The 24673-nt window shown below is 46.0% G+C and overlaps 1 protein-coding gene across 2 annotated transcripts in view; it reads left to right on the plus strand.

Annotated features, from left to right (window-relative positions):
• Window positions 1-24673, plus strand: part of ADAM17 (ADAM metallopeptidase domain 17) — a 1432827-nt gene that overhangs the window by 1082214 nt on the left and 325940 nt on the right. For both annotated transcript variants that reach the window (XM_069605995.1, XM_069605996.1), the window contains exon 14: window positions 17195-17329. In XM_069605995.1, coding sequence (XP_069462096.1) covers window positions 17195-17329 — 135 coding nt within the window. The remainder of the gene's footprint in view (window positions 1-17194; window positions 17330-24673) is intronic.

The raw sequence follows: 24673 nt of genomic DNA on the forward strand, positions 1-24673 counted from the left end.
GGAGCTCTTCCGGAAGTCGCCTCCAGAGGATCTCAAGACCTTTGTGAAGCATCGAACCAAGTCGAAGGTAGGGCAGATATTCTCCATCGCACCCTGCAAGGGAGACTCCTTCCCAGGGACTCTCCCATGGAGGAGGGACCGGTCAGGTCCTTTTACCAACGCTCACACCAAGGCTACTGCAGCCACCGGCCTCCATGTTGAGGGACCGGAAGGTTCTTTTACCGGAGCACCATGGCTGAGGGGGCTACGCCCTATTACCGGCAATACGTCCGAGGGTGCGCCTAGCGCAGCTCTACTGACCCCCGAGTCGAGGATGTCACATCTACCGGGCCTAGGCCCGAGGAGCAGGGCATGCCTTATGATTCACACACAAGAGTCCTAGAGGAGGCTGGGCCCAGCGCGCCGAGCCACACGTTGCAGGCACGTGGCAGGCAGCCCGACAAAATGGCCTCCGCGCCAGAAAGAGGCACCCGTCCAACGCCATTCCAGGAATTCGGCACAGAACGAGTGTCAAGGTGGGACTGGCTTCAACCAGGTACGTGGCCTACAGCCTACCCTTCTTACGCACAGAGCCAACACTGCCGCCTTCTCAGCCTCCGGCCCCTGTAACCCAGCCTCCGGCACCATCTACTCCTCCTCCTCTGTGAGATCCTCCAGATCCACAGGATATGGACGAGGAGGAGGATCCAGACACGCCATCCTCAGCCAGGGCCTTCCATAAACGTCTTGCTGGGCTGGCGGAGTACCTGGGCCTACTCCAGCCTGAGGTCGACCAGCCGGCAGGGGGGGTTCTGGCTGAAGTGCTCACACAACGCCCCTCTGCCAAATCAGGGATTCTTATGCAGACCGATGTAGTCTCCCTGGCCAAGAAGGGCTGGCTCAAACCCCACTCGGCCCAGCCAGTCAACCGACGCCTGGACGCCAAGTACAGGCAGGTGGAGGGGGATACACTATAGCTCTCGGCCCATCCTCAGCCACACTCAGTGATCGCTGCAGCATCACTATACTCCAAGCCCCAGTCGTCCTCAGCCTCGTCCTCGGTGGCGCTGTTAGGCAAGGAGAAGATCTTGGAAGCATATGGCAAGAAACTCTATTCCAACGCCTCTTGACATCTGTCAGGCCAACACTGATGCCATGCTGGCAGTCGCCAACCAAAGATTATGGCGGGAGATTGCGAACTTCCTCCCGGAACTCCCCACCCAGAACCAATCACCTTTTAAGGCGGGGCTAGCTGAGGCCAAGCTAATCGCTCATGACCTCATGGAATCCACAGTGGCTCATATTGACACCTCAGGCCGTGCCATCTGTATTGCCACGGACATGAGAAGGACAGCATGGCCCCGGGCAACAAAATTCAACCCGGATAGCCAGGAACGCATACTAGAGCTTCCATTCGAGGGGGGGGGGGCTCTTCCACTCCTCTACGGACGAAGAGCTGGGCAAAAAGAAAAACAGTATTTGTCCATCGTTACAAAGACCACGCCCAAATCGTACACTCAATCTCAGCAGCGCTCAGAAAGAGGTCATACATATGGAGGGTTCCGGGGCTTCAAGGAACGCAGATCCAGGCAGCCGGATCACTCGCCTTCTCAGAACCAGCGCAAGCAATAAAAAGGGGATGGGGGGATAAGGGCTTATTCCAGTCCCCCTCCTCAGCGACAGGCTCTGAGGGAAAGAAGGCATGACACACCCCTTCGGGCCACGTGTCTCCGGTGGGGGGCAGGCTTGCTCTCCATGCACATTTCTGGCGCCAGAATTTCGCGGACCCCTGGATCCTCTCCGAAGTATCCATGGGGTCCTGCCTTCCTATCCCAGCCTCTCCTCACTCCTCTCTTCCTCTCCCACAGGTTGGGAAAGCAACTCTTTTGGCAGAGATCCTGTCGCTCGTAGGGAGCCAGGCAGTGGGGGAGGTCCCAGCCTCCCAGCGAGGCTTTGGCTTTTACTCCAGGATTTTCATCCTTCAGAAGAAGAACCAGGTGGGTATGAGAGTTGTGCTGGACCTTTCCACCGTCAACCTCTCCTTACCCCTGCAAAAATTCAAGATGGGGGTTGCCCCTAGGTGGATCTCTTTGCCACCTGGCACAACAAGAAGTGCCCCCAGTTCACATCCTGGCATGGTCAGGGCCCCTGCTCTCTGGCCGACGCATTTCACCTCCATTGGACCGGCATGAAAGCCTACGCCTTTCCGCCCACTCCCCTGATTCACAGGGTAATTTGCAAAATCAAGGAGTCTCGCCATCTCTTAATCATTCTAAAAGCTCCATTTTGGCCGGCCAGGCTATGGTTTTCGGAGCTGCTCAGTCTCTCGGAAGTGCCCCTGATTCACCTCCCGACAGGCCCAGCACATCATCTGGCTCAGCAGGGGGGCAGATTCATCCACCCTGCGCCAGAGAAACTAGCCCTCACAGCGTGGTACCTGAGCAGGTAACGCTGCGCCACCTTAGCCTCTCACAGGCCAATCTGGAGATCATACAGGGCGCCAGGTCAAGGTCACTAGGGGCCGGTACAAAAGCAAATGGACCAGATTCTGCCTCTGGGCAGACTCCAAGGGAATTGACCCCCTGGCATGCACCTTGGACGACATGCTCTCCTTTTCGGCGCACCTCGCTCATTTAGCGGTGCAGGTGGACACCTGCCGCACATACCTTGCAGCCATTGGGGCTTACAGGAACTCAGTGGAGGGCATTTTCTCCTCCTCCAACACTATCGTCAAGAAACATCTGACCGGACTCGCAAGTCTCTACCCGCCTGTCAAGAGACCGCACCTGGTGTGGGACCTTAACATAGTCTTGGGCGTCCTGGCGCACAAACCGTTCGAGCCAATGGAATCCGTGGACGTCAGGCTGGTTAGCATCAAGATGGCCTTACTAGTCGGCCTTACCTCGGCTCGCAGAGTCAGCGAAATCCAGGCGCTGGTCGCCTCTGAGCCATATACCACCTTTCACAGGGACAAGGTAGTCCTGCGGACACACCTGGCATTTCTGCCCAAGGTTCCGTCTGCTTTCCACTTGAACGAGGAAATAGTCCTTCCTATGTTTTTCCCAGATACCAAGGACGAAGCACAGAGACTGCTGCACTGCCTGGATGTCAGACGTGCCCTGAAATTCTACTTGGACAGGACCAAGGGCTTCCACAAATCAGGAGCGAAACCCGCCTCTGGCGCCCGAGTGTCTGGGGTGGCCAGGAAGTGAGGGAGGTGCCCGAAACTCCCTGTGCTTGGTCTCCTAGGAGACCCAAAAGCACTCTGTGGTGATTGGCTGGCTGACTGTCCGTCAAGGACAGCCACCCTGCTAGGTGAGTGACAGCTAGGCTGGAATGAATGGGAGAGAACTGAATAAAAGGCAAGTCCTTTGGCTTGGAAGGCAGAGTCGACCACTGGACGAAGAAGAGCTTGAAGAGGACTGCTGCTGCAACTCCTGGACCGTTGATTTGCCCGGTGAAGCCCTGCTGCCGGTCCGAATCGCCAAGTTTGCATCGACAGAGAAGCCCTGCAAAGGACGACTTTTCCCTTTGAGTTGGTAGGACCAAGCAACTCCCAAGTAAGCCACCTGGACACCCATCTCGGAGCTGGTGGAATTTCCTCAGAGTTGCTGCAGGAAACCGTAGAGCCAGTGAGAGGGACACCAGATTGTGAGCGCTGCTTGTAAGCTGGCCTAAAGCTTTTGGACGATCCTCTGGACTCCCACGAAGCAGGACGGACCAAGCCTGACCCCCCTCAGTTGAGTGTGGGACCTCAAATGCGAAGAAAGTCCACCTTGACAGCCAGGAACCGCGCTTATTGCTATTTGCTGTACCGCAAGGACCTGAAACGCGAAACAGCCACTGAAAGTAAAGTTTGCCGGTCGCCAGCTTTGACGCCCTCCCCCGACGTCCTCCCGACTGAGGCCCAGGAACAGTGAGATCTGCAGAGCTGCACAGGAACAGAAGTCTTCAGCTGGATATTTTCTGCTTTACCAAAGTACGGTAAAACTAGCCTAAGAGAACTTACCTCTTACTGTGGAAGTGCTTGTAACATCTGCAACTCACAAGTCTAATCAGCTTGTAGCCCTACATTTCGTTCTTCTTTTTCTCAAAGACTCCTAAGAACTTGTGCAAAGACTTTTCCATTTACCTACCTGAAGGGTTGCATCCTGTACAAAGACTTTGGCCTAGTGACTTTGGCTTAGCCTATTTAATTGAATGACTCTTCTCTTGCTATCTGAAAGTATTTGCCCTGCTTATGACTATTTGTAAATTCTTGTGTTCTAATAACCTTTGCCTTTTTACTTACTTTTAAAGAGTATTCTGAATGCCAACAGTAAGGTATTCATGTCCCTAGCAACCTTGTTACTGAAGCCACCTGTGAGTGTAGGTTGTGTCTGTGGGCCATCCCAAAAGGGCCTCGTCTGATTAAGAAACAGTATTGAAGTATATTTGTGTGTTACTATTCTATTTCTCCCTTCTGAAGAAGGCTTTATAACTGACTGATTAATACATTGTTTATGCAAGAAACCTTGAGTGTAAGAGTTTATGTGAATACCTGTAACTGTGCATCTTTGTGTAACTCCACTGCAGCTCACATTTCCCCTCTTGAGTTAAGCATGACTGCTCAACACTAACAGCCATGTTTGACCACTAGCCACGTATAGTAGCCAAATGCGATAAACTCGGTAAGGCTAAAACGAAATGCACCAAACAATGGTCAAAAGTCACTGCTGCATCCAGCTTGTCCATTTAGCACACCTAGAGTAACCAGAAATCCTCTGAGTTTTAGTCTAGGGCAAAACAAAAAGTGTACCCCATTGTGCTGCATTGTAAGATGCATTGTACAATGATAAAAAGTTACCAAAAGTGGTAACAAGTTACTAAAAGTAACAACGTAACAGGACTAAGGGAAACAATGTTTCCCAGTACTCACAGCCTAAAGGACATGCCAGTTCCCCATGACAAAAATAAACGCAAAAAGTTTGGGGGTCCATAGAAATGGAAGGAAAGGTGCCGTAAAGTGAAATCTTTCCTAATAATGCTGTGCTAAGAATTCTCGAATTTTTGGGTATTTCCAAAAAATGTAAATGGCATTGGGGTGAAGGTTAATTGCAAACCTATTCCTGATGGTCTGTTATGAGATACAGGTGATGCTCTTTCGTGATTATTTCCAAAACTGTACCCTCCTGCTGGGGATTGGATAGTGCTAGAGTATTAATCTTAATCTAGATAGGTATCCATTTTAAATTTCAACCAGTAGGTGTCTTTCCCGTTTGCCTAATGCTTCTGGTTGTTAATAACTCTGCCATTGCCTGAGACATTTTAACACTCGGGGGAATGTATATGTATATGTAAACAGTGGAGTCGCAAAATTGCCTTGGGTCAAAAAGGGGGTGAAGGCACATTTTGGCTTACTGCACAAAAACCCAGACTCATTTAAAAGTGGAAAAGGTCGCTTTAATGTGACAGGCCAAAGCTTACAATTCAAAATGCTTAACTGGCTCCAATGGCCTAACAAACTAAATAAATATTTCAACAAACAATTAAATAATTAAACATTCTCCTTTTTCATTTTCCCAACAATTAAATAAATAACTCAGCTATCGCCTCCCTACTTACCCCTTGGAGCCTACCGTCTCCTTGCCCTTTTCCCAGGCGTCCCGCTTTCTCCCAGGGGCCATGCCCCTCCAGGCTCAATACCTGTTCCCCCGGGGTGACCTGCTTGTGCAAACAGCGCCACCCCATCCTTTCCCGTGTCATTCCCCATTGTGCTTCCCTCCCCTCACATCAAAAGGGGCCATGCCCCCGGCGCCCAGAACCACTTCAACCCCATTATACTCCCCTCTACACCAATCTCCCCCCTTCCTCTGACCTGCAGCCAGCCTGACCTGCCACATCAGCAACTGAAATTTACATCACATCTTCCCCATGCCCCGACCTGTCACAAAAAACTACCACCCCTACCTCTGGCAAAAAAAACCCCACAAAATGTACCCTGGACCCTCTCACAGGCTTGAAACAGACCTATGGCCTAAACCCAAAATGAAGGGGTGGGAGGGCGGGACAATCTTCAAGTCCTAACCGTCGCCTGGCTCCCGAACCTTCCCTGAGCCCCTTAAATACCCCGGGAGGCGCTCTGCCTCCCACGGCCACTCGCTGGCCGTGTGCAGCGCCAAAAAACTCCCCGGGGAGAAACGCTTCGCATTCCCCCCAGGACCCCCTTAGGATGACATTGTGGCACAGGTCCGGTCTTTGTTTTCTGTAACCTAAAATGGGTAAAGGCAGTATTTCAATGGCTCTTTTGGCCTGTCTTGGAATTTTTTCAGTCACTCGACCCCAAGGATCTTTGGTTCAGGTGGCCAGGGCACGGCCATCGCCTTTGGAACCAGAACCTGGGGTGACCCAGTGCAGGAGGATCACCTGTAGCGGGGGGGGGGTCCATGGGGACTGCTGACGGAATGCCCTTGGGAGAGATGCGGTGTGCCCCTCTTTCTGACACAGCCCTACCTGACATCCCCTCTGCCTACATAGGATATGTTAAACCCAATTTTCCATAATTACCAGAAAACACTATGACCTCCCAGCTCCCCTCCTTTTCTATACAAACACTGAGACGAAGAGAGGGATTGAGAGAATGAAGATGACTGAGAAGAAACACACTCAGACACAGAAGACTCTTCCCTTTTAACAACAGACTGTCCTCTTAAGGAGGACAGGCAAGTTCCGGGCTCCCTTGACAGTCAGTCTCACCTGAGACCTATTAAGCCTCCCACTCACTATAAAAGGCAATGCACACAGGCACACTGGGTGAGCTGGGGATGCTGGATGGTGCACGGAAACCAGAGGGAGAAAACGCGAGCTGGAGAGAACTCGGAGGCCTGGAGGAAGAACGACAACCTGATTGCTGGGCCTGTGAGTACAGGGAGGCTGCAGTGTTGAAAGGGTACTGGGCAGCTGGTATTACCTGGCGGTGCCCACACCAGAGCTCCTCCCTGGGCAAAACAGGCAAGACCAGGCCTTGAGGGGCAAGTGGCGAGACCCTGACCTCAACAAGAATACCCATAAACTCCTGCAGCTCCCAAAACTGCCACTGTGTCAAAAGGGGGAGTTACTAGTGAAGTGGGAGCAAAATAGGAATAAAGAATTCTGGGACTGGATATCCAAGAACATTTAATTTGTGAACTTTAAGAGGGGTCTGAGCCTGGCTGCGGGAGACCCATCTGTGAACTTTTTAAGGGGTTCGAGCCCAACTGAGGGAGAACCACCTGTCAACTTTTAAAGTGGTCTGAGCCCAGCTGAGGTTGTCCCCTGGAGAAAACAGGGCAACTGATTTGTGCTTCGAGGATGCCAGCGACCCTCCTGGGAGAACGGCAGAATTGGGGAGGAGAGGCCAAGCCTGTGGTGTTAACCTTGACTCGTGGACAACTTCAGAAACAAGAAGGAAGACTCACACAGCCGGTGAGTTGGAAAGCGACCTGAGAGACCATTGTGTCCTAAGAAAGATTGAAGTTTACAACAATATATCAACAGTGAAGGCTGCACGTGTGTGGATGAGACACGAGGAAAGGCAGACCAGTGAATGAACTGTATAAGTGAAAGTGAACAAAGTTAACCCCGAAGGGGAGAGGAAAAGCTGAACATTGAATTCTGAGTCAAAGTGGTCCTGCGGTGGTCTGTAAAGAAACCACACACATTCGTAAGCCTTTGACATCCAAAAACGTTCAGAGCCCGACTGAGGGAGACCCGAAGTGTAAAAAGCTTGGGGAAGGGAACCCCCGGCAAGTGTTGTTGAACTGTGATAGGTCTGAGCCCGGCAGAGAGGGACCAACATTAGGTCTGAGCCCGACGGAGGGGGATCCACGTGAACTTTCTACTTTGAAAGGTCTGGGCTTGACTCAAGGCCAGGTGTGCCTGAATTCACGTTATGAACTGCCTTTAATTTTGAAGAACCTGAGCCAGAGTGCACCATCCTGTCTACAGGAGACGCCTTTCCCCGTGCTGTCCAACGTGGGCTGGAGAGCTGACTCAGCCACATTGATTCTTTATAGATTTTCACATTATTCCTTTTGCATACCCGTTTTTTCCCTCGCACATATTGGTACATTAGAGTAAGGGATGGCATTAGGTTTTGTTAGCATAGGCCATTTTGATTTGACAGACTCCAATAGGACTGTTATTTATTATTTGATGGTCGAGCGTGCTCCCGTCCTAGATGTAGGGCAAGAAAGGCATTCTTCCAACCCCTTTTTTTTTTCGACCTGCCTGTATTTTATTATTCCTTATTACTGTTATTAATGCTACTTTGCACATCTTTGGGTTCTGAACCATAGCACATTTTTGGGTTCTGAACCATAGCACTTGCACCTCGTATAAAATGGCTAAACGCAAGGCCTGCAAAGTGGCGGGGACTGACTTGGGGCTGTCAGCTAAGAGGAAATCAAAGCTGGCCAAATCTGGCTTGGGCGCTAAAGCCAAATCCATTTTCATGGGTGGGAAGAAGGCAACTACCCCCAGGGCTAATGGACCTGTCACCCTTGAATCTTTTCTTAAAAAGACAGTGGGGGTACTGGACGAACATATTATGCTGGCAGAAAGATCAAAAAGCGAAAATGTGACCCCAGAATGGATCTCAAAGGCTGTTTTGCAACATATAGATATCTTTAGCACTGCCACTACCTCCGTGATGCAGATTGCCCCAATGGCAAAGCAAGGAAGGTACAGGGTAGGAAGGAGATGCGTGCGCATCACCTAATCTCCAGGGGGTGGGTGGCAATATTTACAAATAGCTCTAACAAGTTGTCCTCTATGAAGGAGATCTACCCTTAATATGCTTTCGGTAAACGCTTAGCCTTAATGGAAAATCAGGTCCTTAATATTCATGAGGATCTCTTGAAGCTAGATTCTAAAGATGACTAAACTATTACAGCTCTACTTATCTAGTAAATCATCCAATAGTGATGATAAAGCTATCCATGATAAGGGCATTCTGCAATTAAGGGTAATTCACTGCTATCTCTAACATGCAAGTTTCTATACCAACAGTTATCCCTGTCAACCACAAAGGAAGAGCCCCAAATGGGCGGAATAGCACTGATGACTTCCTTCAAGGGAGAGTACTTGTTGGGGAAAAACACTAAGAAAACCCCCTCTCTTACTGACGACCGTATTGATCTGACTAGTCCATTGAATGCCAAGTGTGGGGGCTAAACCCACATTAGGCCTATTGGGAGCAAGGAGGGGCGTCGGTACAGGGTTATCTGAGGGATGAAGTGTCCACCGACGGAAGTCTCGCTTTAAGCCACACTCTCCTACAATGCCCAAGGATGACTGTTTTATTCTAAATGTACCACCCCAAGCAGCTCCCTTGGTTGTGGTTTCGCAAATGTTCAGAGATTGAAGCAGAAAGTGATGGAGGGGAAGGCTTCATTGATGAATAAAGTTAATTTCGCAAAAAATAACTTCAGGTCGGCCCTCACAATAGGTAGGGAGCGTTCATCATGGGTGGGCAGTAGCAGGAAAACCATCTCTGGAACTGTTACAATTACCCTGAATAACCCAGCAAAGGTTGCCGAATTACTATAGAGGGGCACACACTGTCTTGGATTATCAGAGATGAATCTTGTTCCTCTGGGGTTCCTCTATTAAATAGGGGATCTCCGGTCTGATGCCTGGCACACTTCCCCAACAATGTACACTATTTGCAGTCAACCAAGCCAGTTTTGTGTCGCACCGACTATGGCATCTGACCGTGGATTACCCCTACCATTGTCAAATAAATTTCAATGTCTAGTCAATTTGGAGAGTGTGGATTGACTACCCGATTCAAGATCTGAATTATCTGGGAGTGTTGAAGGGAAAGAGGGATCTGGTATCAAGAATGGTGGGGCACTGTACCAGGCGGATGTGATCATGATTACTCCTGGTGCTACTGACCCAATGCTAATTAATATAATTGTTTGAAACATCACTCGCTTACATATTAAAGTGCGCTATGGTTTGTGGTGCAATTTGACTTCTGAATACCATGTTGTAATAATGCAGGGGACCTAGTCCACCGAGCCTATACATCTTCAAGGATTCACTCTATAATAGAAGCAGGATATAAGATTTCTGGCTTCCTATATTGGAAATACACTAGGGTGGAGTATTGAAGACCCAAAGCTATTCTTTCTAAAAGTGAATATAAAGGGAGCAAGACCACTGGGCTTTATTAACTTTTATAATAAAATGGTGCTAAATCAGCTTATGTGGTTTCAGTTTTACAGGCAATCAGTCAACCGGATTCCAATGGCCATAGATCAGATTTGACTACGCCAATTGGAGGGGACATTAATTTTAGAATTGGTTATGATGAAAGGCCCCTCTATGAAAGGGGAGAGAAGCTCCTATTCTCTGTTCTGAGCCCCAGCCTCCTGGATCCAAGTACCTCAAACATGACCTTATTGCTTAGGGACACTATGATTGAATAAGGCTACATAGCTATTAACGGGAGATATCGATCGCCATCCGCCGACAACTTCACCTTTAGCAATGGATGTTCTAAAAGTATTATTGATTATATTCTGATCCCAATGTCCAGTTGGGAAAATATTAAAGTTTGGACATCATTGACCACTGCGATAGCGACCACTATCCACTGTCCTTGACTTGGCTATGGGAAACGGGCAAAGCCCTTGCCAGTTCTCCCATGTTTCCTGCTCAAATAGCAAAATGCATATTTATAACTGAAAGGCTAAACCTCTTGGCTGAGTAACTGGGATGAGGCACAATAATCAATACATAAGTGTTCCTAGCCAACTGTTAGTAACAATTCAAAATCAATTTTCCACTGCAATAGATGCAGAACAAATTTGGCAGTCTTACATATTGCTCTAGTATTCTAAAGTATCTATGATTTGGTGTAACAATTTCAATCTTTTCATAGATATACAGATGAATTACCGAAGACTCGGTTATTCAGTGGTCATAAATTAATTTACTTAATAGGTGTCTAAAAAAAAAAATAACACAAAAATGAACACTTCATAGGGCCTCATTACGAGGTGGGAGGAATGTGTTTAACGGCGCCGGTAATGGTAAACCCATTCCGCCCTATTACGAGGTTCCCTTGCGGGACCCACTTTGAACGTCTGGTCAGACTAGACTTCCTTTGTGGGTCCCGCAAGGGGACCAGGGAGCTAATAACGGGCCCGTTATTAACGGCCCTGTTATTAGCACCTTCCCCATTCCCCTATGGGGGCTCAAATGGGAATGGGGATGGGTTTTTTTTGAATGAGGAATTACCGGGTCCTCCAAGGTTGGAATGTCCCGGTAATTCCTCATTCAAGGAACCCGGACCCGAGTTTGGAGGCAGCCATGCCCTTATTAAGGGCATGGCTGACTCCAAACTCGTAATGAGGCCCATAGAGCGGTAAAAGTGCAAACAATACAAACAATGCAACATCCACGGTTGTGCCATTTCGTGACTTGACGTGGTACCTATCTATACAAATGTTTGCCTATTCAAATACATTAGAAATGGAGAAAATAGCCTCTGTCTCAAAGCTTTCTTTCATTAGTACAAATCAATGTGATTTTGACCAACTGAACTGAGTAGCAGCACATGTATCATGCCTGAATACCAGAATTGTTCTATACGTTGTTAAATGACTCAAAACTAAGTACTTGAAAAATGCACTCTGAAGCAAGGTCTACGTCGACCTGTAGCGTGTGGCTACACGTGCTGGTTGATGATTACAAGCAGACATTTCGATGAGGGTTGCCTAGTGGAATTGATTTCATCGGGAAGGTGGTTTAAAAAGACCCTGTCAGCAAATATACCAAAGGGTGTCAAGTCGTTGATATGCGTGCGATATGTTAAAACCATAAAAAACTGACATGAAAGCTTTGAGTTGTGTAGACTGGCTCACCACATGTTGGACAAAAAAGGGAAATGCGCGTCACTGCTTGAAAATCATAAATGGAGCAGAATATTATTCCAGATGTGAGGAATTCAGCCTGATGTCTGAAAATGAAAAGAAATGTGATTGGTATATATGTGCGCTCTACACGCACCCTGTGTGGTTCTGCCATCATTAAAGTTCACAGATGTCAAGAGGTATTATTACCTGGGGCGAAACCTGTTGACTTGTGTTGGGTTTGAAGTCACTGTTTTACCTGCAGAGCATGCAACAGTGTTCACGAAAAGTCCTTTGCTAAATATTGCTATGTTGTAATGAGAAGGTGGGAAATAAACCCCAACTTTAAATTTGCTTGTGAAACCTCGAGAATGAGTCTCGGAAGGATGCAGGAAGTTGGACAGCTCAAAGGAAGGTAGACTGTCCATTGGCCAGCATCAGAGTTACTAATGTTATGGTGGCTTAGGAGCCACGTCTTCCGACGGCCTCTAAGGTTGGTGTGCATATGAATGTGTTGACGTCACTGGTGTTGTGACTTATGTGATCCACGTCATGATCCAGGGGGCAGTGGGTGGGGAGGTAAAGGAAGTAAAGAGAAGGACTGGCGCTCTAAGGTGTGATGTATGTGCTATTGGTTGTTCACTGATAGTTATTAAAAAATTTGAAAAATATATAAAGAGGCTGAATTTGGCTCCTGTTGGTAACAATAGGAATGAGATAGACAGATGGATGTGGGCTTTTGATTGATTGATTGTTTTTACATCGTGCTCGTATACAGGTGATTCAGAGCGCGACAAAGCAAGGGAGGGTAACAAGGGAGTACAAAAACGATTTTACTAGGCCCAGTGACATTGAGAACTTGCAAGTGCTGGGAATAATATGGTAAATCCCCTCAGATATCCAAGCTATTAGTCCTGTTGAAGCGCTATATTTCACAAAGGGGAATTTTAGAGATTGACACTGTTTGTGAACAATAGAGGTTAGGGTAATAACCCTCCTGCGTAATTGAAAAGGTCTAGAAATCAGTAGTATGTTAAGAACGCTGTGTAAGATTTGCCCCTGCTATACGCCTATCTAGGAACTAGCGCACAAGGGCGCGTAGGCCACATTCTCACCGTTTTTTACCAGAAATTAGAATGTGCCAAGTACTCAAAAATATTTTTAGAACCCTTGAGGGCCATTATGGGGATTGGTTCTTCTGGCATGCTGAGTTTCACGAGAGGCCAGTATTTCTCAATCACTTTTTTGATATTTGCAGTATTTGGGCTATATATGAGAGCGCAGGCAAATCCACTTTGTCATTCTGATCTGTATCTCAGGGTCATAAGGGATTCCCTGGGTGTGTACTTTGCCTGTTTCTTTGAATGGCTCCGTAGTTTCTTGGGGTATCTTCTTGCATGTAGTTTGGCATCTAGAGGGCTGGCATTGGAATGGACATCTGTGATGTCTGTACAGTTGTGTCTCACTCATAGAAACTGCCCATAAGGTAGATTTTCTTTCAGACTTCTTGGGTGATAGCTATTAAAGTGAAGGATATTATTTCTGTCCTTTTGGTTTCCTAAATAGGATACATCCCTGAGAGCCACCGCTGTTTTTTAGAGTGATATCCAAAATGTTGATCTCACTGGTATTGATTTCAAGTGTAAACTGTATATTTGGGTTCCTCTCATTTATCCAGCTGTGACAGGCTTGCAATCTCTCCCGAGTTCTGTTTTGAACAATACCGTCTATATATCTCTTTCAGTGGTGGATATTGGTCAAGTAGGGATTGGAATGTTGCGAACTCCTGACTCCCACTGTTCCAGGCCACTGCGTATTGCCCCTGCCATCTTGCACTGTGTTGCGTGTTTCAGCCAGTGTTCTGCTCACTTTCCTTTTTACGTACTTTATTCCTTCAAATTGGACTCACAAAGACAGCTGGTGGAGGGGAGTGAGTGAGAGGAACATCAAATGTACACAAATAGCATCCTCAGGTCAACCTCCAGGTAAGTCATTTTTCTCTTTTCTTCAGCGCCATGTGAGGAGCCAGGAATGAGACTCCGACACAAGGGGTTCATGGTTTTGGTCGCAGACTTTTATTAAAATAAAAGGGGGTGGGGAAATGCCTCTCTGTCCCTCTTCTAAGAGGTGTTCCCTACCTAAAACCAAAACTAAGGTTCTGGTACTATTCTGGCCCTCACAGTCTAACAAACTAAACTCTTGAATTGAAAGGGTAATGTATTTGGCCTAGAGTGAATTATAAATGATCAAAAAGGAAAATGCATAAATCCAACAGAAAACATTCAAAATGATAGAGTTCCTTGTTCCAGAGGGTGGTTCCCTTCCCCTGGATTTCTCTTCCTTTGTTTGTTTATTCAACAACGTCAGTTCCTTGGGTTTCTCTTGGTTAACAACACAGCTGGTACACAAAACAACTTGACTCTTTGTCTTTATCTTCTTAGGATAACCGGTGTACTCTCCTGCCAGGTTTTCACTCCTGTTCTCGTTATCAGCACAGCCTTTTTGATAGACCCGATATGTCTTTCTCAGGACTTCTTTTAGATCGGGTATCTCCTATACAATATTCAGCTTATCCTTGCCTGGTGTACTTCCTTACCAGGACTTTCTGTTGTGCACACATTTTCAGCTGCCTTGTATACTCTCCTGTCAGGGCTTTCTTAGATGCTCACACTTGCAACTGCCTGGTATACTCTCCTGCAAGGACTTCCATAGATACATACACTTGCAACTGCCTGGTATGCTATCCGGCCAGGGATTTCACATATATGTACTTTTCTTACACTTTTACTTTGCCTGGTATTCTTCGCTGCCAGGGCTTTTCTCATATGATCCATACTTGATAGTCTCTTGTGTCCGCTTTTCCTGTTTTTATATCTGCCTGGTAAATTATCCTGCCAGGTGTTCTCTTCCATGTGTATTGCATACACTCACAAACTTGAAAGTATTGTTTTTCTTCCGTCTTCCCTTTCAAAGAAATGCTCTTTCACTCTTTCTCTCTCATATGCTTTGTTAATACTTATTCGGTTTTGGCATGGCTGCCAATACGCCCCGGCGTACCCGCTTCCCTTGGGTGGACTCACTGGCTCTGGCTGGCATTATTCTTCTTCTCCTGTGGTAAGTCGGCAGCAGTCGTTCAGCATCTCCTTCTCTGATGCTGCATCCGTTTATCGGCTTCTTCGCTTCTCGTGGTCCCTGCTGGGCTCTTCTGCTTCGTGTCAGGCTTCAGTAAACGACAGCTCCCTCCAAGCAACTGCAAATGCCCAGGAGCCTTCTGTTCTGTTGGCTTCCTGTGTTCCCGCAGCGTGTTTCTTCTCACTGTCAGCTTCCATTTCTTTGGCTACAAAGCTGTTTGGCTCCACTGCACTTTCTCCAGCCTCACAGTCTATCTGTTCGTACAGAGAGAAGCAGCTTTCTCTCTCCAGCAGCACGCTGCACCAGAAAAACTCTACCTGGTTTCCCCTCTCAGTGCCTCAGTGAGGGAGTCTTCATTCTCCTTTGGGCTGTGGCACTCTGGTGATGCCAGGAGTTCCCTTCTTTCTAGAGGGGGCAGATTGGTCCTCTTGGTTCCCCCAGCACGTCTCCGCTCCCCATAAGCAGTTGGGGTGCAAGGATTCCCCTTCTCTTTGGCCAAAACAGAAGTCCACAGTTCCTTCTCCTGTAACACACGAATCCTGCAGCCAGGTCTTTCAGGGAGGGCCTTTCTCAGACTTACTGGCGGTACGGGGTAAACTGCGCCATAAAAGGTGCTGGCGCCATTTACCCCGTACCGCCTCATTACGAGGTCCCCTCGCGGGACCCAAGCCATGATGGTGCCATTGGAGTAAACAATGATGATGCACCTGGATGATGGGAAGTGTGCCAAGAGCACTTCCCACCTGAGGCCCCCATTAATGGGTGAAGAAGAGAAAGAGGAGAGGACATAAACCATATGTGGAGTCCATAGGTTTGGAGACAAAACAACAAAGAGAATGTCAGTGATAGTCTGCCTGGAGGAAACGTTGACAAAGGTTTCGGCAATGGGGCAGCCTTGGATTGGAGACCAGGAGACGCTTCTTAAACTTTTTCCTTCCAGGCTTTGAAAAAGAAGGAAAATAGGTAATAGAATAGCAGTTACAATAGATAGGGGAGATGGAGAGCACCATAGGGAAGGCGGGGGGGGGGGGGGGGCAGAGAGTATGCCCAGGGGAGGGAGAGTCAACAGGTGGATTAAAAACACACCTAGATTTGAAATTCAGATATAAGTGGAAAATGGCAGCATTAACAACGGGGCACTGATGTTGAAAGCCCAAATTTGGTGTTTCCAGAAAAACAAGAAATGTAACAATTGAACACAGGTAACTTGTGGATTAAAAACACCTCAATTTGAAAATCAGGCATACATGAAAAATGTCACCCAAGTTAATTGGCAGGCATATTACCTTCCATCTAGCGAGCCCACTGTACTACCCCGAGGGTTGTCTCCCCCTCTCTACCCCCACCTCCCATATGGTACTGAGGTTTGTATCAGGTAGCAGCTATCTTTCCAAAGCCACATGGGAAGAGACTATTCCTGGGGAGACAGTGGTGACATTGCTAGGTTCATCACACCCCTTACACCAAATCATTGCTGTCATTTTGCTAGCTCGCTCGGCCTTCAAGTAATTTTAAACCTCTGACCAAGCATACTTTGCTGGGTCAACCTACTGGTTTTGATAGTGTTCAATGTTCCCCGGTGAAGCAAAGTTGGGGTGTGTAGAGGTGCAGTCCCCTGTCAGATCCTTTGTTGAAGTTCACCAGAGGTAAATGCTTTATGCACTTTGTTTTAATCCTTGGGAGCTGGTCAGAGAGCTGGCTCGAAGCATGCTTGTTCTCATAATGGTTTCTGGCATGTTCCCACCTTGACCTATGCTTAAAGACACACTTTTATTCCTCGCAATTTTTACTTTTTTACAAAAATTCAAATGGTTAGTTTGTGTAAGGTATATAAAAGAGTTTCTGGGGTTTAAGAGAAGAATTTGACAAAAATGTATTTTGGCAAATAAAAGTCAGGAAAACCTCACAGATCCATTAAATATACTTTAGAATGTTTTTTTAAGTGTATTGGTAAATCAAGAGCTTATTTGCCCAAGAATATGCATTAGCATCCCTGTTGTCTAGCTATTTGGCATATGTTTACCTGTTCATAACTAGCAAATACATCAGTTTGCTATACATTAATTGTGTGTACAGTTTAATAAGTATACAGCAATTTTACTCATAAATAAGTGATGGAGCACTAAATTACTTTGTACTCTTTTCAGTGTTACACTGACAACCTTGGACTTGTCCAATACTAACGTTTATTCAATTTGCAGGTAACAGTAGTGACTGCCCCCCGCCTGGCAATGCTGCTGATGAGACAATATGTGTTGATCTTGGGAAATGTTTACGTGGAGATTGCATCCCGTTTTGTGAGAGAGAGACAAAGCTGCGATCATGCGCTTGCAATGGTAAGCATCTTATAATACATGAATTGAAAACCATGTCTTTGATATGTGCAATATAATGGGAGGGTATCTTTAGATTGATTATCTGCAAGACCGCTGTACAGAAAGATGTATTTTTATAGGTCGTGCTTTTTAGGTTGCAGTGTGATCACAAATCAAGTATCTGTGTTTCTCCATGGCTGTGCTTAATTGCTTCTGAATTAGGGCTTCTGTAGAAGTAACTTCACTTTGTTGCTCTTGTTCTATGTGTTAGCCTTTCATCCACTCTTCACTAGATTAATTGGACATCACACTTATTATGGGAAAAAAACACCTTTAGATATCACAGGACTTTGGAGCGTGTGTTGCTTAACCCATTGCACAGTCCCTATTCCAACACACCATCTGATTTTTCCAATGTCCCTTTCATTCGCTTTGACTCCTGAGTAAGGCTGAAACCACTAGCAATACTAAAGTGAAAACCTGTGGTGTACTTTGGTTGATAATGGGCTCTGCTTCTTATGTGCTAGTACTTGCCACCAAGTTGGCAGATGGGGAAATTAGAGGTTCTTGATGTATAAGGAGCAGAATTAATAGTCCAATCAAAGCGCTAATATGTCACCAACTTAATAGCTGCTTAGGAAGCTGGAGAGAGACTGGTTGCTGAAGGTGACTAGATATGAATGGAACCAAATGGTGGGTTTAAACTAAGTCCCAGCTTATCCACCACACACACCTTTCAGAGGAAGAGCTTTCGATATTTCGTTATGTTATTGGCTATTTGTGATGGTACTTGTGGGCAGTCTAGTGCTTAGTAGTTCCCGCCTGGGAGAATACTCTCCTTGAGTGTTTTTGATGTTTCCACCTTTAGAGCATTCACCATTTGCACATAGTGGTTATTGAACCTATCGGACTCCTTTTCTCTGTGGGAGCATTATTTATTTATATTATTATTATGTATTACTTCTATAGCGCCACTCGCCCATAGGCCTCAGGGTGCACATAGAACATTAGATATACAAACAGCAAAGAAATCCAGGGGCTATAATGGAACCGATGAGAGAAAGAATAACCCAGTTATATGTTAAAGTGTGTTTTAACAGCTTTTTTGAAGGTCAAGGAGGGCAGCATCCGGATCACCAGTGGTAGGGGATTCCAGACTTTAGGGGCACAAACATCAAAACTTGCACCGCCAGATTATTCAAGTTTGAAGCGTGGTTGCACAAGCTTCCTGTCGTTTTTAGAATGCAAAGTTCTTGTGACTTCAAGACGACTCTTCAGGTAGTGGGGGGCCTTGCCGGATTGCCATTTGTAGATCAAAGAGAAGAGCTAATGGATTATTCTATGTTTGATCGGCAGCCAGTGTAATGAGCATCTGGCCGGTGTGACGTGGTCCTGCTTAGAAACCCCACATACTGCCCTTGCGCCCAATTTTGGATGGTTTGGTGGGCCTGCAAATTAGCCCTAGTACTTCCTGCCATCTGACTATGTGATGAATCCTGCATCACTAATCCCCAGCCTAAAGTTCCCTCCCATGTGGCTAGGGGAAGGCAGTCGCTACTTGATCCTGGGGCTGGTATTCTGAAGGTGGATCACATGGAAGGAGTTGACTGTCGGAGAGAAGAGATGGCTCCAACAGGGCAGACGAGATATTCTTCCCTTAACTGTGAAGAAGACACCCTAATCTCAAAGTTCCTAATGGCTTGCTGTCATTATTCAGAACCCCTTAACTGTGAGGTCTTAAAACCTACTTCTGTTAAACATCTTATGCAGAACTTTATTAATCCTTCACATGTAACTAAACCCGCTAAAACTCATTTGTACTCGGATATTGATAATTGTAATGTAGATAAAAATGTGCAACATAACTTAAAACCCCATAATTATCTTTTGGGCTTCAATTCCCAGAAAGCTTTAAGTACTGTGACGAGGAAGAGTAGTAAAATCAATGAAGATCAACAGTAATGCCAATAGTAATATGCGGTCTAGTTCTTGTCCAGTCAATCAACTTTGCTGGACATTTTCATCAGTGAAGCATGTGCAGACAGGGGAACGAGAAGGTGATCTGTGTGAGACAAAAGGGGTATATTCCTGGCAGGAGAGTAAACCAGGATTTCCAGAGTTTCAGTTGAACCTTCCTTGGGCAAAGATACCTAGCAGGAGGGCATGCCAGGACATTCAATGTTGTGTTGAAAAGAAGTTTTGTTCTATTAAGAGTTTGTTGGAATTTGGTATTTCAGTGAAGGAATTCCTAATAGGGGAGTACACCAGGAAATCCAAGGTTGTGTTGGAAAAGTATTTCAGCATATCAAGCCTTTGTTAAAAATTAACATTTTTGCTTTCGTCATCCTAAAGACTATAAAAGACTAGCTTTCAATATATTGTAACCCTTTTTTGTAAAAGGAAGATTTGTCTTGCAATACTAAGGAAAATTCCCAGGAAGGAGACATCTTTATTTCCCTTATTGGAACTTTGGTGAAACAGTATTCAAATGCCTTTTTCCTGAAACCCTTCAGAGGAAGGGAAACTAACTCCTGGAGACAAGGGTTGTGTTCTTAAAACTGTATAAATGTGATATTTTGCACTACTTGGTTGAAGTGGCGATGGCGATAGGCTTATTTTGTATCTTTTGATTTTGGATGTTAGTGTGAGGGCTTGATGCATTTTGGAAACAAGGTCAACTTAATTTTAGTCTTCTTTTCATAGGTAGGGACATTCTCTTTTGGTTAGGGCAAGATGGCCCTTTTTCCAAACTCTTTTTTTTCTTTTCAATAAATATGATGAATTTTGAAAACATTTCAACCTTGTGTCCTCCTCTCATTGCTGAATCCTCACAACTATTGCAATATTCTAGGCCTGAGTTAATCAGGGCATTGGCAAGGAGAGATCTATTTTTCAGTGAAAAGGCTTGATTTGATTAAGCAGTTTTGTCACATAGGCGAATGAAGAAGGGAGATGAGAGACCTGAGATTTCATCGTCAACTGAATCCAAATATATCCCCACGGTCTTTACATGCTTAGTAAGAGGAATAATACAGCCAGCGATAGAGAAGGGACTAAACCTGGGATCTAGGTCCTTCAGTCGTGTCCCTGAATCAACCATCAACAGCTTTGTTGTTGTTAAGAGCCAATTAGTTGAAGGCCATCCACGATTGTATTGCTGTGTCAACAGTATTCATGGCCTATGTATCTTGGTGTAGTTGACAGATAGCTCGAAAAGAACCTGAGTATCATCAGCGTAGTTCGTATACCACATGCCAAGGTTGTCCAAAAGATAGAACCAAGGTCTTGTGTAAATATTGAACAGCATGGGGGCGTGGCTTGCAGCCATGGAGTAGGTCGTCTCCACTGGCTGCTCCCGCCGGATCCTTCATGATCCGCAAGAAAAGCAAGTTAATCCATTGCATCTATGCCAGAAAAGCAGGGAACCGGTAGCACAATATATCAGTAGCACCCAGTCGAGCAGAGCCTTTGCGGTTCGCGCTGTGCAAAGCTCGAAAGAGCGAGTTTGCAGAAGGCGTCCAGATTTAAGATGGCGGCTGCGGGGTGACAAAGACAACTGCAGGATGGCCCAGGCACGAAGTCTAGAAGAGGTCCGGAGCCGCCCAACGGGACAGAGGAGATGCTGTGAGGGACGGCTACGGCGAGTGCAGAAGTGAGGCATATGAGAGGAGGAAGAGGAGTGTGTGAGGTTTAGTGGCGGTCGTGGATTCCCGTTGAAGAGTGTGAGGGTATAGCCAGCGGAGCCTGGTACTGAAGGCACAACAAAGGCAAATGACGCGCTCTGCCCCCCCTTGATCTGACAAAGCAAACGGATGAAGTCAGGGAAGCGGGGGCACATGCTGGTGAGCCCCGAGTGGGTGGTGATATTCACACGCTGCATTCTCTGTGCCCTGCGACCCACAGAAGAGCTGGTGGGCTGAGCAGCACCTAACTCATTCCCCCCTCCACACACCAGGCGCCCAACGTGAGTGCAGAAAGCCGGGGGCCTGCATGAAATGAACCTGGGCTGGACGGTGAATACAAGGAACAGCCTGAGGGCCTTGGTGCTCCAAAAGGAGCTGGTTTAACACACCAACTGGCTGGTCATGGCTAGCCCCCACAATCAGGGGCCTCGGGGGAAGGATTGGGGAATAATTTAGCAAAGAGAGACTGGAAACTGAACACCCCATAATTACCTCAAAATCCAGAGACTGAGGAGCTTGGGTGTTTTGCCTTTCCCTAACCAAGTGATGCCTATCAGGCCCAGTCGCCGTGGCTGTATAATCTGTGGTACATAGGGACTGCTTGATGGGGGGGGGGTTAAGGCACAAGGTGTAAGAGACAAGTGGACAACCAGAGGGCAGTTGAACGGGAGAAGGGAATGGCCGAAATCACCTTCCCCCACCCCCCGAACTTGGATAACTGCCCTATAAGTAAGACCGAAAACACTATAGAACGGTATTAGGAGACAGATATAAGATAAGCAGAGCTTTAGTTGTACCCAACGTCTTACTTGTAACAAAAAATACACACTGACAGACTGTCCCTAAAGAAAGAACACCCTGTCCCTATCCCAGTGAATCTCTCCATAGAGATCGGATGGTGCACCGCCTATCTAAAAGGGATAGCAAAAGGAAATATCCCTATTCAACATTTATTTTTGCATGGTAAAAATCAGACACAAGTCTCAAGGACCTAATCTAAGACATTCAACATTAGATTATGTCTATAAGATGGGTAACATGGAGCATGCTACTTTCTGGAATTTTGCACTGCTTTAACCAGTTTCATGTAGTGTACCTGTTACCTCAACTACCTTGTTCTGATAATCTAAAAACACTGAGCTCCTAGGGCCAGGAGCCTAAAAAGCTAGAAATTGAAGAGCTATCTTGCTGTAAGAACTCAATTTCTGACGTCTGCCAATTTCTTTGGTTAGCACATCGTCAACTGCATGAGTGAAGCAACCGATGGTGGCTTTGGTCATCTTCATCAGGACAAAATGATTCTAAGCAGGGGAATATGTCCCTTCATGGACCATCAGTTGCATCCCTGCAGCACATCCGTTTCCTAGGGGGGAAACAAAAGGTAGAGGGACAAGGGGTGAATATCCCCCTTGTCGGGCACACTATACATATGCATACTCTGTGTTGTCTATTGGTGTCGTTATTTGAAAGTCAATCTATTCAGGTGCCATAGTGGAAGGAGTTATGTCTTATGTCCTTATATAAACACCTTAATTCAACCAGGGGTGGGGAAGGGGTGAGGGGTGGGGGTGTGGAACCAGTATACCAGTGTTCAGCAGTTGCTGTCTATACCGTGATTGTCTATCCGAAAATGTTATAATTGAATGATCACACCGCCGTGAGGCCTGCATTATAAATGTGGTTCTGGTTTGGAATAATCTACCATGATCCCAACGTAGCGTTACTTCGTTAACGTTCGGATTCTTAAGCTATTTCTTCGAGACAGACTGTTCATTTTCAGCATATAAACAACTAACAAAAGAGTTGAAAAAAATTAGTTTATCAAGTCCTTGAATTGATCAGTTGTTTGATTGCAGAACTGCCATCTCTGCTTACCTCCGTGAGGGCTGATATTGGTATAACTTCTGTGTTGCTACCAAGAACGCGGCAAGTACATATGGCTGTATTGCTCCTTTGCTGTGTCAACAACGCGTGGTTAATCCGCTTGTGGTGGTTCACTTTCTGAAAAATACAAAAGTGGACACCCGCGTATGTTAGTGCCGTGGCCTTGTCTACTGATCTGCTGTTCCTACGAACATAATGTACAACAAGTGTTTACCATTGTGTGGCACTGGAAACGCATTGGCGCCGTGGACTGAAAAGCGTTGTCTCTATGGTTTCTATCGCTCGCAGTGTCTGTTTATCTAATGCGTTCATAATTGTCGGCCTTCTTGGATTGGGAATGGAATAGTACATCAGTGCTACTTGAACTTCGGTACTTCTAAGTATTATGGCTAGCGCATATTTAGAAGATGACTGCATAAATCATGTATTCAAATTTAGGATAAATCCCTTGCATACCAATTAAATGAGGTGTATCAAATCCGCTATCGGTATTGTCAACTTGTGCGTCCCAGTCGTACGCAAATAGCTAGTTGTTGGAGCTAAAGATCTGTTTCCACATTCAAGAGACCTGGGCTAGCTGAAAACCTAGTCAATCTAATGACTTCAAAGAAAGGGGCCTCACAAAGGTTATTTACTGTAACAAGTTACATATAATATTTATGCAGCCATATCACTTAGATGTTCAGAAGTACACTGTTTAGATTGGCATCCCAAATGTCTCTGACACTAGAGAGCTGCTCACAGAGATTGATGGATGTTTTTATCTCCCCGGTCTAACCCACATTGATGCCATTTAGACAGCCTTTTAAGAATGCAGCACTGCCAACTGGTTCCACTATATTTGAGACCAGTGTTCTGTGTGTCCAATCTGTAAATCCAATTTTGTTCCCTTCTAAGGAGGATATTATGAAAATTACCCCCTCGTCTTGGTACTTGGATCTTTTCTATCACTGTCAAACGGAACTCGTCCGGGCCATGTCCTGTGATTACAAAGTGTGTAACCAAAGGAGCAGTGAGTTTTTTGGTGCGTAAGCAAGATCGATGTTCTATCTTTCTTTTATTCACAGGTCTCATGGTCATCCCCACATAACGTAACTTACAAGGGCAGGTGAGCAAATATATATATATAACTCCTGACCTGTTACAGTTTGTAAAGTTACGCTGTGTCCATGGTGTTTTAAGTCCAATGTCAATGTCCAAACTTCGTTCAGTTTGGGAACACATTGAACAATTGCCACATTTGATGTTGTTTACTAATGGCGAGTAGCTAAGTACTGCAGTGATATTATCCTGTTGTGGAGGCTTAGGATGTTGCTGCAAGGTAGTCTGTCTAGGGATTTTTTGCGCTCGCTTACATGTGGTGTCAATTACTTTCTTAGGATATGCTCGTTTTGCCCGCTGTGTTTTTAAGTTTTTAGCTTGTACCACATAGTCTTCTGTCTTAGTGCAGAGTCTTCTATACCTTAAAAACTGTCCAAAAGACAGGTTGTCTCTTAATGCTTTTGGGTGATAGCTAGAATATGTAAGTAATTAATTCCTGTCAGTGTCTTTTTTTATAGACTTTGGAGCATATTTTTCCATCACTGGTTGTAATTAACAAATCCATAAAATGGATTGTTTCTTTGCTTGGTTCCAAGGTGAACTTTAGATGCTCATTGCATTTGTTGATCCACACATGAAATGTACTAAGCTATTCTGTTCCCTTAAAGATCAGAAAGACGTCATCTATATAGCGTCGCCAGATGGTGATCTGTTGTAAGAAAGGGTTGGAGTCATGATAAATAAAGTTGGTTTCAAA

The sequence above is a fragment of the Ambystoma mexicanum genome, chromosome 4p (genome assembly GCF_040938575.1).
Source record: "Ambystoma mexicanum isolate Mex_15411 chromosome 4p, UKY_AmexF1_1, whole genome shotgun sequence".
In the NCBI taxonomy this organism is placed as follows: Eukaryota; Metazoa; Chordata; class Amphibia; order Caudata; family Ambystomatidae; genus Ambystoma; species Ambystoma mexicanum.